General features: G+C 54.2%; 8 protein-coding genes across 11 annotated transcripts; 1 reads left to right on the plus strand and 7 right to left on the minus strand.

The window, feature by feature from the left end:
- KVP18_000619 (uncharacterized protein) lies at positions 1 to 2,061 on the minus strand (the record flags this gene model as incomplete). 2 transcript variants are annotated; one of them, XM_067949866.1, is made up of 1 exon in its annotated part: positions 1 to 2,061. In XM_067949866.1, a coding segment is annotated over one exon (2,061 nt), but the record flags the coding sequence as incomplete, so codon positions are not given. The 2 variants fall into 2 exon arrangements, with proteins under 2 accessions (XP_067806367.1, XP_067806366.1); XM_067949865.1 differs by having other exon boundaries at positions 42 to 2,061.
- A 145-nt stretch (positions 2,062 to 2,206) lies between these two features.
- KVP18_000617 (uncharacterized protein) lies at positions 2,207 to 3,973 on the minus strand (the record flags this gene model as incomplete). The annotated part of the gene is made up of 1 exon (XM_067949863.1): positions 2,207 to 3,973. One exon carries the CDS (start codon positions 3,971 to 3,973, stop codon positions 2,207 to 2,209), a length of 1,767 nt encoding a protein of 588 aa, XP_067806364.1.
- Positions 3,974 to 4,343: 370 nt separating this feature from the next.
- KVP18_000620 (uncharacterized protein) lies at positions 4,344 to 5,447 on the plus strand (the record flags this gene model as incomplete). The annotated part of the gene is made up of 1 exon (XM_067949867.1): positions 4,344 to 5,447. The coding sequence occupies one exon, from the start codon at positions 4,344 to 4,346 to the stop codon at positions 5,445 to 5,447; it is 1,104 nt and encodes a 367-aa protein (XP_067806368.1).
- Positions 5,448 to 5,677: 230 nt separating this feature from the next.
- Positions 5,678 to 7,088, minus strand: KVP18_000621 (uncharacterized protein; the record flags this gene model as incomplete). Of its 2 annotated transcripts, XM_067949868.1 has the most annotated exons (3): positions 5,678 to 6,050; positions 6,079 to 6,685; positions 6,713 to 6,878. In XM_067949868.1, the coding sequence occupies 3 exons, from the start codon at positions 6,876 to 6,878 to the stop codon at positions 5,678 to 5,680; spliced, it is 1,146 nt and encodes a 381-aa protein (XP_067806369.1). The 2 variants fall into 2 exon arrangements, with proteins under 2 accessions (XP_067806369.1, XP_067806370.1); XM_067949869.1 differs by having other exon boundaries at positions 6,079 to 7,088.
- A 12-nt stretch (positions 7,089 to 7,100) lies between these two features.
- KVP18_000622 (uncharacterized protein) lies at positions 7,101 to 8,432 on the minus strand (the record flags this gene model as incomplete). The annotated part of the gene is made up of 1 exon (XM_067949870.1): positions 7,101 to 8,432. One exon carries the CDS (start codon positions 8,430 to 8,432, stop codon positions 7,101 to 7,103), a length of 1,332 nt encoding a protein of 443 aa, XP_067806371.1.
- Positions 8,433 to 8,467: 35 nt separating this feature from the next.
- KVP18_000618 (uncharacterized protein) lies at positions 8,468 to 8,976 on the minus strand (the record flags this gene model as incomplete). Its single annotated transcript, XM_067949864.1, has 2 exons — positions 8,468 to 8,937; positions 8,967 to 8,976. The coding sequence occupies 2 exons, from the start codon at positions 8,974 to 8,976 to the stop codon at positions 8,468 to 8,470; spliced, it is 480 nt and encodes a 159-aa protein (XP_067806365.1).
- Positions 8,977 to 9,030: 54 nt separating this feature from the next.
- On the minus strand, positions 9,031 to 10,377 carry KVP18_000616 (uncharacterized protein; the record flags this gene model as incomplete). Its single annotated transcript, XM_067949862.1, has 1 exon — positions 9,031 to 10,377. The coding sequence occupies one exon, from the start codon at positions 10,375 to 10,377 to the stop codon at positions 9,031 to 9,033; it is 1,347 nt and encodes a 448-aa protein (XP_067806363.1).
- Positions 10,378 to 10,425: 48 nt separating this feature from the next.
- Positions 10,426 to 11,212, minus strand: KVP18_000615 (uncharacterized protein; the record flags this gene model as incomplete). 2 transcript variants are annotated; one of them, XM_067949860.1, is made up of 2 exons in its annotated part: positions 10,426 to 10,774; positions 10,803 to 11,212. In XM_067949860.1, 2 exons carry the CDS (start codon positions 11,210 to 11,212, stop codon positions 10,426 to 10,428), a joined length of 759 nt encoding a protein of 252 aa, XP_067806361.1.
- Between the last annotated feature and the right edge of the window lie 76 nt (positions 11,213 to 11,288).

Raw genomic sequence — 11,288 nt, forward strand, 5'->3', positions numbered from 1 at the left:
CGAAGAAGCTGCACATCCCGAACGCAAACAAGAGGGTCTACCTTGGGCAGGTTGCAGCACAGGAACCAGAGAGGCAGGTTGCAGCACAGGAACCAGAGAGGCAGGTTGCAGCACAGAAACCAGAGAGGCAGCTTGCAGCACAGAAACCAGAGAGGTAGGCGGAGGTTCAGGTGGGCGATGTGATGGGACGGGGGCAGGTGGCACCTTCTGCGACTTCTTCACAGACATCGAAACCGCTTCAGATAGGTGGTCTCCCCAAGAGGGACCCTCTGCAGCCTCGTCTTCTGTGCAAATAGGAAGCTCGGGTGGCAAGCCGAACATTTGGGCCAAGAACTTATACGCCACAATCAGAGACGGCTTAGGTAGCCTTTGGGGCACGGGATGGTGGTGACGGCGTACCAGACAACTCGTCAGAGCAGACAGGAGGTCCTTTTCAAGACCAAGCGTTCGCAGAATGTCCATGTCAGTCTGCAGGGCCATCTCGTAGGGGCCCGCAAAATCTCTGCGGATTTTCTGGTAGTTGACTGAGGGGCCGAGATGCCGTTGCACCAATGCTACGCATACTATCTCGCTCACGATGCGCATGACACATACCGAACGAACAGCGTGAGGGTGATCAAAACAATCTCTCACGAGGAGTTCAATGGGCGACGGTATGTGAACGTCGCGGGAGAACGGTCTTTTCGTGAAGTCCTGAATCATTGAGGGCACACTCCCCTTGATGGGACTGCTCTCCCAGGCTCGGGACATGACTCCTCTACGGTCAGAGTTGTCGATGTCCTCTAGAAGGCGGGCATTTTCCTCCTCAGAGAGCTGAATGCCCTCCTCAGCAGCCAGCTCCGTGACCAGTTTCAGAGTCTTGTTCACCAGACGAGTGGCCTTCTGGTACTCCTTGTTGGCCCTTTTCACAAGAATTGCGAGCGGAGCTTGTGGGACCTCGGAGAACGCAATATGACACCGAAGGACGCTGTCAGGACACAGCCACTGCGGTAGCATGAGGCAGGGCAGCAGCCCCTTCTGCACGATAAGAGGGCCAGGCAGTGGCATAGTTCTTCGGTCCTCAAAGTTCTTCGGTCCTGAGCCGAAGAAACCTGCCGAGCCAAACCGGATTCCCCTTAAGAACTCTTTTTGCGTTGCTACCACTTGGTCCTCAGGAATTGTAGGCAGAAATGCCTCTCGGGACAGAAGTAATTCGTCACCCAACAGGTGTCGAAGGCCCATCCACCCGGTTACAGGAGACCTCTGCTGCCACGTGTCCGCGAGAACTGCATCCAACAGGATTGTCGCTATCACCGGCCGTGAGCAATCGCCTGCCAATTTCGAGCAGCTAGTTAACGCTAGGACTTCAAGGAAGCTGCCAATCACACGACTCCAATCATTTTTGGAAGTAGCTCCGAGTTTAACGGCCAAATCTAACAGGGCCCAGTGGTTAAGACGCAGCCATGCCGCGGACTCATCTCCCTTCTCAAACGCAGCAGTCACCTCCAGTATTTTGAGGAGCAGTGATGACCTGGTTGCAGTTAAGAAGTCCTCGCATTCCTCAGGCGTCTTCGGCGTGCATAGAAACGAGGTGATGTAGTTTGTTGTGAAGAACGTGGAGTCCCTGTTCAACAGGCTAGGGAAGACGCACACCAGCTCTCTGAAGTCTCCCAGGGCGTCCACGTGCCCCACGGTTGGATTCGAACCCAGCAGCACTTTCCGAAGCTTTTCTATCGTGGGCCAAGAGAATGTATCCCGAGACCCAACCAGCGTCTGCAGCTCAGACGCCAGATCGACGAGTTGCCCATATAGCAGTGGCGTGATGTCACCGTCATCTGGGCGCAACATCAGCAACTGACGCTTGTACACCGGCGCCACCCTAAGCTGACGTCGCGGCACAGGCACCTCACCCAGCCCCCTGAGTTCCTCCAAAACAGTATTCAGCTGCCTTCGTCGCTTGGAAACGGAGAGGGTTGCTTTAGTGTTGGCCGAGCGTTCAGCTGTCTTCTGATGCAGTCCCTTTGTGAGTAAACCGCAGAGCAGCACAGATTTTCCCTCACACAACGAAGGTTGCAATATCATGGGACAAAAAATCGAATTTACTGACGGATATATGAAGTTGAGTAAGTCGCGGCAGCACAGATTTTCCCCCACACAACGAAGGCTTGCAATATCATAGGACGAAAAATCTAATTTACTGACGGATACATGAAGTGACCCAGGCACTTCACCCAGCCCCCTGAGCTCTCACACACAGAGTCCCAACTGTTAATGGCGGGCGTTCAGATGCAATTTGAAACGACGTCCTAATGCGCATGCTTTGCAGAGACGACGGTGTCAAGGCAGGAGACGACGGTGTCAAGGCAGGAGACGACGGTGTCAAGGTAGGAGACGACGGTGTCAAGGTAGGCGTGATGGACGCGCAAGCACGCTGTGGCGAGGATGAGGAGTCGGACTCAACGCGTCGGGTTGCATGAGGGTGGACGACTCGCCGCTTTGAGGGCCGTTTTACAGGTGCTGGAGGCGGACTGAACTCGATCGGCGTGGGAAGAGTGCATGTTTTAAGTGGTAAACTGGTCTTGAGTCCCAATTCTGGAGCAACGGTCTCGTACAGTCCTATCAAGGCGTCATCCGCGTACAGCGTTGAGGGTGGTCGCGTTGAGCGTAACGCACCCAGAAGCATCCTATCGATTTTACAAGGGAAGCGCTCGTCGATCGGCAACCTGTGCACCAGCTGCGCCAGACCAGTCTCCATACGTCCCGCTGCCGCATCGTAGTCGATGCCGTCCGCCGAGGCGTCGCGGCTCAAACTGCGTAAGCGGCCTAGGATGGCCTCGCCACCGAGAAACAACAGCGCAAGCGTACTTGGGCGGTAGGGATAAGCTTTCACAGAGGCCCTCACGAAGTCTGCTACGGGATCGGCTTGGATCATGGCATCGGAACCGTGCCAAGATTGTCCAATCAATTGGACAATCATAGGGGGCACACTCCCCTTGACGGGACTGTTCTCCCAGGCTCGGGACATAACTCCTCTCCGGTCAGAGTTGGCGATGTCCTCCAGAAGGCGGGCCCTTTCTTCCTCAGAGAGCTGAATGCCCTCCTCAGCAGCCAGCTCCGTGACCAGTTTCAGAGTCGTGTTCACCAGACGAGTGGCCTTCTGGTACTCCTTGTTGGCTCGTTTGACTAAAGGTGCTAGGGTAGGAACAATCGTGGATAAAGAAGCAGTATTCTGGAGGCACCCGTCCGGATTCAACCATTCAAATCCTGTCAGTAGGAGCAGTAATCCGTTTTCCACAAGGAAAGGGCCAGGTTCAGGAAGGTTGGCAGGAACAGGCGGCAGGTGCACGCCTTCGTTCCTGTCAATTGAAATATCTTGGCCGAACTGGAGTCCTCTCTCCAGTATTGTCCTTAGGAAATGCCGCACATGTATCGGCGTGTCCGGCTTGAACACGATGGGGGGTTGGATCTCGTTGGCGTTCATGGCTATGACAACTCCAAGCCATCCAGCCATGGAGTTGCTCGATCGCCAGGTCCGTCGGTGGACTTGCTCCAGGCAGATGAATGCACTCGTGCACAGTCTGCTGAAGTAGGATTCTTGAGCATCTGGAGGCATATGAAAGCACGCTAACACCTCCAGAAAATCTCCAACGAATGCCGCCCTATCTTCCAAATTGGTGGTTGTGCCAAGAAAGCACTCGAGATCCACGAGAAACCATTCGTGCATGCTCAAAAGTGCCCCCTGGAGACTTTCAATGGCGTAGCCCATCAGATCGACTATCTTAACCAGCAAGGCTGACCTGCTGCCATTGAGCATGTGCTCGCACTGTTCTGGTGGTATAGCAGTTAGGAGTCGGCTCTTTATGTCCGCCCACGAAGTGAGCTTATTGCTTTTGAGTGTCACCGAGTACCTGCCAATGACGCCCAACAGCTGTGGGCAGGTGGAAAGCACATCCACGTGGCCCGGAGTCGGCGCGGATCCTAAAGCGACCAGCATTATCTCCGCAACTGACTCGTGTGTCAATATATCTCGGTCCCCGACCAGAGCAGCCAGTGCATTCAGTAGACCGCGGATCTGGTTGGAGAAGATGGGGGCGACATCCTCTCCGCATGCCGGAGAAAGGAGTGCCCGACAGCATGAAAACCACTTGGGCAGTTTGCAGGAACGCAGAGGTACAGGTGTGCTTCCAAGCAGTTTCAGTTCCGCAACTGTTTTATTCAGCTGCAGGCGTCTCCTTGATGTGCGAATGTTGGTCGGAGTGGAGACTTCTGGTGTTGGTAGAAGACTGGAGAGAATCCAGATCCTGCACGAATTGCAAGTCGATGGTTGTAATATCATACGCATGAAGAAATAGCGTTTTTTCGGCATGGATCTCACCTTGAGACAAACCCTCGTCCCAGAACTAGGTCTCGCCGGACAGCGGCGGCTGCAGTCCTCCGTAGTCACAGTTGTGGGTCTAGGGGGGCTCGGCTGTCCGGTGGCCACATATTTAGCTGGTGCCAGCGTGAGCTTGAGACTGGTCGATGGCGACTGCGTAGCTGCGTCCAACCTCCATCGCCAAGTGCTGTTCACAGCAATGGACGAAGGGCTGAACAAGGCCGAGGCGGCCAGACTTCGGCTGAAGGAACGGTTCCCCTGCTCGACGACGGCCTATCCAGAATTCCTCACCATTGCGAACGCCCAGCGCCTGTTACTGGGATCCACGTGCGTTGTGGACTGTTGTGATAGCGCTAGCACGCGCTACACCATCAACGACGCGGCCGTTGCAGCAGGGATTCCCGTCGTCGTAGCCTCCGCGCTGCAGTGGGAAGGGCAACTTCTTATATCACGACCCAACCGCTGCTACCGTTGTTGTTTCGAGGAAGTGCCTCGAGAGGACGACTGTGGCGCTTGTGCTCATTTCGGGGTGGTGGGACCTGTTGTGGGCGTTATGGGACTGTTGCAAGCAACGGAAACTCTGAAGTTGTTGGCAGGGCTGCCATCTCAACCTGACCTCTTGATTTACAACGCCTTAGATGGCAAACCTTTCAGAATCATTCCCCTGAACCCCAACCCTTGTTCCGTTTGCCAGGGAGAGCAGCCCACACGACCCCTTCCACTGCCCGGTCCCTTGCTGTATCCAGAGACCATCTCGGCCAGCGACTTTGCAAGCGCCCACGTCTTCCTTGACGGAGATCGAGTGGCTGTGAACGGTTGCGTCCTTGACGTGCGGCCACCTAATCATTTCAGCGTTTGGAACGCCGAGGGCTCCACCTCTTATCCCCTTGCCCGCATGCAGATAGACCACGACCGACAACAGCTGTCTGCGCCGTGCTCCGTCTTCGTCATCTGTAGACGTGGAGTGGACTCTAACAAGGCCTGCTGGCTGCTGGCTAAGACAGGTCGTCGCGCCGTAAATGTTGTGGGTGGTTGGCACTCTGTGGCACTTTCAGACAGTGGTTTGAGCGAAATTGCACTGTACAGCAAGTAACGATCTTCAGCTCTTGCTCAACCGGATTGTGGCCTCTTGGGGTTTTTTTTGGTGTCAGGCTCTATGGAAGCATCTCAGGCAACTCGAACCTGTCCCCGACCTGGGCGATCATTACCGTGCTTGCCACGAACACTGCAGCTTTCAGAATCGTGTGGCGCAGTGGATGTGTCTTCGGAGAATCCATCTGGAATAGTGCATTTCTGACAACGTGCTGGCCTTTGGTTATCACTTCAATGGTCTTCTTTAGCAGATCTCTGCTTTAGAGGCGGGCGACAGGGTCTCATTAGCTGTCGCGGCTTCGAAGGCCTTTCATCGACTTTCGACTCTGTCTGCAAGTCCACGCGCTTCTCACGTTGCCGTCCTCCGAATTGGAACACACTAGGAAGTGATTCCTTCTGCACTGTCGGCTCGTGGGAACACAGCGCCAGCTTTAGATGTGGAGGCCGTTCCATGAGGTACTTCACCTCTCGTTCTATGGCCTGAGAGTCGCATACAGGCGACTGCTCCAGATGCGAGTAAAGAGCCATCGCGAGATTCTCTGAGTCGCCCTGCAGGTTGTCGGCCTCATCCAGCAACTCGTGGAAGGTCTCTAAGGCTGACGCACTGCATAAGGACCCGCCAGCAGACTCACTTGACGGTCTTTTTCAGAACGTTTATGGCGTTCTCACAGGTGGAGTGCAGCAGATCGAGCTCTGAGCTGGCCCTGTGTACGACGTCTGTAATTCTGGAAAGCAAGCACTCGAGCTTGTTGGACTCCGCCTCTATCATCTTGACCTGTTTCAGCTGTAGGATCACCATCTTCTCGTTTCGGGTCTTCACGTAGGTGTCTAGGTTCTCGCGAGCCCGAGAATGACGGCGGTTCAGGTCGCGGAGAGCTTGATTAATGCATCGAATGGAGGACACCTGAATAAGCTGCGCTTTCACCACATCCTTGTTGGCTGTAATTACGCCGTCTCCATGGCAGAGTACCTCCTCGTGATTAACCTCCACAAACATGACTTTGGGCAGTCGATGAATCTCTCTCACGACAGCTGTAATCCAATCTGGTGGGAGGTCCCGCTCCCCAAGAACTCTTTTTAACTCAGCGAGGCGGACAAGCCTGATTTTCTGATCTCTAACGACGCCTAGAGGGTCCTCTTCCTCACTCCCTCTCCAGACGGCGCGGTCCTCCAGCAGTGCTTTGGCAGCCTGGACTGCGAAAGCTCGGAAAACGAATGGGGTGGTGAAGCTATCGTCTCCTGGATTGGCGCTGCCCCCAAACCCACTCATGAACGGCGTCCAGGAGAGCACTCTAAGCATCATGGCGCCGAGTACACTACCCTCGTCGTGTAGCTTCATCAGCACGCCCTGATCGGCAAGATGATTCACTACAGCCATGCAAAAGTCTGGAGTCGGTCTGACAGGCGCATTTAGACGCTCGCACGCGTCCATAACCGCTGCGTGCACATCAGACGCTCGTAGAACGCATTCAAGGTAAGGCCCATCTCGTTGGTCTCGCAGAACGCATTCCACCAGCACAACCCACCTGTTACGGTCTTCGCGAGCACAGAGCAAGAGCTGCAGAACGGATGTTGGAAGGCCGGCCAGGAAAGCCTCAAGATGGCCTCCGTACTCCCTAGCGTCTTCCCAGATTTCAGACATTCTACAGATTTCCTAAACTAACACGGAACTTTCCTTCCTTTCCTTTTTCACCGTACTCGCTTGACCTGTGAGCGGCGCTAGAACGCCAAAGGACAGCAGCACGGCCACGAGCATGCCTCCGACTACCGGTGTCCATCTCAGCGGCTCGCCAGCTGGTGTGATGCGGTCCACGAGAGCGTTGAGTGAGGTGGCGAGCGTGAGCGTCAGAAGCCCCAAGGAGGTAGCAGCTGTAGAGTACAGAACCCCGAAATGTTGGCTGTCGAATACTTCATAGAGGTAGGAGATGAGCAGTGTGTAGCAACTGCCTCGCATCAGCAAAAAACTCGATGCACCAACGTAATGCCAACCGGTGGTTTCCGCGAAGAAGCCAACAGCTAGTGCCACAGCCAGCAGCGCGTTCATGTAGAACGACTGGAAAACCAGCCCCAGTCTGTCCATGAGAACCCCGTTGACGAGACCAGCTAAAACGCACGCTGGCAGCAGATACTCATAAAAAGGGCCTAGCTCCTCATTGACGCCAGCATGGATGAACACCTGATCAATGATGATGTTGTAGGTGACCGTCGAGAAGGCCAACACCAACCAGAACACCGCAAATAAGATGTAGTTGTGGGAAAAGATGGCGTCGGTAACCACTTCCGTTTCAGAACGAAAGGGTTTGAAAGACATAAGACCTACGGACGGCCTCTCCACGTAGACAGATGCCCTAAGCATCGAGCTCCGTTCTGTGTCCAAAACAACGGAATCTGCGGGAGCGTCGAAAGGCTTGTTGGGGAAGACGAAGAGGCCAAGCATGACTGCAACGAATCCGAAACCGATGAGGGCCAGCACAACTGAGGAGTACGTCGCGAGGCCACTGGTGACGATCGAGTTGCCAAGCGTGAATTGCAGTGCTCCCAGCTCGCACATGGCGCTGATAGCGGCTATAAGGAACTTAGATTGATTGGGGAAGAGCGACGCCACCGTCATGACGGCGTTCGAGACCGTCTGTATCGCCACTCCTTGGAGACCAAGAGACACTGCCACGGGCATCACCCCTAAGGGTAGGAACCCAATGTAGCTCGCAGTGACCATCGCATGGCCCAAGGCTAGAGTGAGACCGGGGCCTGCGATGTCCAGGACTATGCCTGACAGCCCTCCAATGAGGGTGTCAGCGGTGCAGTACACGAAGCTTGCGTTGGTAACGGCCTTCTCCTCTTCAGGGCAGAACTCGTGCTCAGGGTGCTCACATTTTGTGAGACCGCCAAGTCTCCAAAATGTCGTGAACGCTATTTTATTCTGGGGGCCATTCCCTCCGAAGAAGACCAGCACGCAAGACAATACCAGGAGAAAGATTCGATTCATCTTTGGCACACAGCTGCACACAGGTTTCGGTGTTATCAGAATAGGCTGGCGTTGCTCATAATCGCCAGGAACTCCTCTCGAGATATCTCCCCGTCCATATCTCTGTCGAACTCATCTATCATCGCTTGCAAGTCATCCTCGCCCACATTCTCGCCAAGATCCCGGGCTACCCTACGAAGGTTCTTCAGGCTTATCTTGCCTGTGTTGTCGTCGTCGAATAGTTCAAATGCCTTCATTATCTCTTCCTGAGGGTCTCGCTCGGAGATGCGCTGCGTCATGATCTCTAGAAAATCGCCGTAGCTTATACGGCCACTCTGTTTCTTGTCGTAAGTCTGGATCAGCTCGAGAACGTCCGTCTTCTTCACATCGAAACCTAGCGCTCTCATAGCGACTTTAAGCTCGTGGAAGTCGATAGAAGCTCTTTTTTCGGTGTCGAATAGATCAAAGGCGTGTTTGATATCACGCTTCTGCTCTTCTGACAACGATTTAAGGGGACGCTTCCGGGCTGCGTAATACCTAATAACGTCCTCTTACTTTCCACCATTTCTGACGGAATATCTCGAATTTGACGTCATTCAAAATGTTGTGGGGAATGTTGCTAAACAGTGGTTTTCGTTTGGCTGCGTTCCAGCTCAACTTCCACACTGCGGTCCTTTGACTTCGATAACTTCTTGAAACCGATTGGAAGGAAACAGCAGCCTAAAGTCGTTACGGCGGCGATGACGTATATTGTAGTTCCAGCAGTCACATGCAGCTGTAGAAGTTGGCACAGAAGGAAGCCAAACCCCATAGCTGATGACAAGTGGCCACCACAATGGCCCCACATTCGCTTGTCGTCTTTCATGAAGAAGCTTAGTATCCATAGCGTGTAGGAGACCACGAGACCCATAGCGAAACCGCTAAAAGGAGCTAACAGCGTGAACTTCAGAAACGACGTTTCCGTGATATCTATGTAGCACTTGTCCAACGGGGAGGTGGTAGTCTCCACTGTTATCGAGGTGTCGGTTGACAGATGCATGTACCACATTTCGCCACACGATGAGAAGTGGGGCACGACACAAATCCCGCCCGCTACGGCCGCCGCTGAGCAGAGCAGCATGAACCCCACTTGCCCACGTTTTCTGGGACTCCAGCGAGGAGAGTCCATGAAGGACATGAAGGCTCCGCCTCCGGCAGCGACGCCTACAGCAAGCATCGCGTCCACACACGCAGAAGTTCTGGGAGTCATCATGTACCTGGTGACGAAATACGCGAAGCGTAGAATCATGCCAGTGGATACCCACAGCGGTAGCACGAAGAAGTCCACCTGTAGCGTGGTGAAAACTCTCACGAATGAGCCAGAGGTAACTGCAGTGGACTCGTACGGCACGTTGCTGTAGTCGTATCGAATTACCTTGTCAGGTACGTCCAGCAGGAACAGCTCCGAACATCCCGTCAGAGCTAGCAATATGAAACAGGTAATCACATTGGCAGTGTTCAGCACCAGACCGTTTCGCCCGTTGAGTAGCATCGAAATGCCGCTCAGCACTACTCGTACGAGCCCCGACATCAGGTTGATTAATCCGCACACATGTCCGCGGCGCCCAGGTTGAGGGTACCATAGGGCGGCGATGCCGAGACACGTCTGGATTCCAGCAGCGCCCAGACCTGTAACGGCCCCACCAAGCACCTGGAGCACCACGTTGGGCTGTGTTTCTCCTAAGTAGATCATCGTTCCACCCATGGCCATCGCCATGGAGCCTCCAAACGTGATGGGCTTCATGCCCACCCAGTTGAAGACCATGCCCAAGAAGAAGGCAGCCAAACCCCACACAGCCCCAAGGACGGTCAGGCACGCGCCCTCAGGGTCCACGAAGTACGTGAGACCAGGGAACAGCTGTGTGGCACACGCCGAAAGAAAAGACAGGTAGCTCAGCTGCACCGCCACGAACCGTACGCAGCCCATTAATATAAGGAGATATGTGGATCTGAGCAAGACGAAAACTCAAACACATCAATGGTCTTCCTCAGCTGGAGCATCCGTTTTCTTGTTGCCATCAGAGAACCACAGAGTAAGATTGTCTCGGAGCAGCTGCATAATCAACGTCGAATCCCGATAAGTGTCCTCAGAGACATTATCCAGCTCAGCAATCGCTTCGTCAAACGCATGTTGAGCCATCTGGCAGGCCTCTGCAGGGGACAGTAGGATTTCGTAGTGGAAAACAGAGAAGTTAAGCGCCAAGCCGAGGCGAATCGCATGGGTGGACGGCAGGTCCACAGCCAGCTTGGTGGCCTTTTCATACGACTCGCGAGCCTTCTGAATCTGTTCCTGACTGGTTTCAGGGTTGAACTCGCACAGATACCTATGTGCGTCCTCCCTCTGAAACTCACCGATAATAATCACCCTTCATCTTATGGTAGAAGACGTTAGGTTCGGCATACTCCTTAGTCTCCGGGATGTCCTTGACCAGATGGCTGTCCACAATATCCAGCACGCTCGCGCATATATCTCTGAGCTCCTTATCAACTTTTTGTCGGTACTCTCGAGCTATCTTCACAAGGGCCTCTGCCTGCCGCTTCTCTTGCTTCTGCTCCGTCGAGAGAATAACTCTGTACGCAGCCCGTCGTGCGCCTACAGCGTTCTTGAAAGCCACGGACAGCAAATTGCGCTCGTCAGTGCTGAGCTTCTTAGTCATCATCACGACCTCCTTCATGAACTCAGACATCTCGTCGTACCGCTCCGCCTGCTCAGCGAGGCGCGCTTTGTATACGAGCTCCTCATGCTTCGTGACGTCGACCATGGCAATTTACTGGTGATTTCTAATTTTCCTCCGAGTGATTCATGTGGAGTGAAGTCATGGGTGATTTACGTTGTCC

This window comes from the organism of the source record quoted next, assembly GCF_019968955.1.
Source record: "MAG: Porospora cf. gigantea A chromosome Unknown PgA_NODE_768_length_11288_cov_357.85, whole genome shotgun sequence".
In the NCBI taxonomy this organism is placed as follows: Eukaryota; Apicomplexa; class Conoidasida; order Eugregarinorida; family Porosporidae; genus Porospora; species Porospora cf. gigantea A.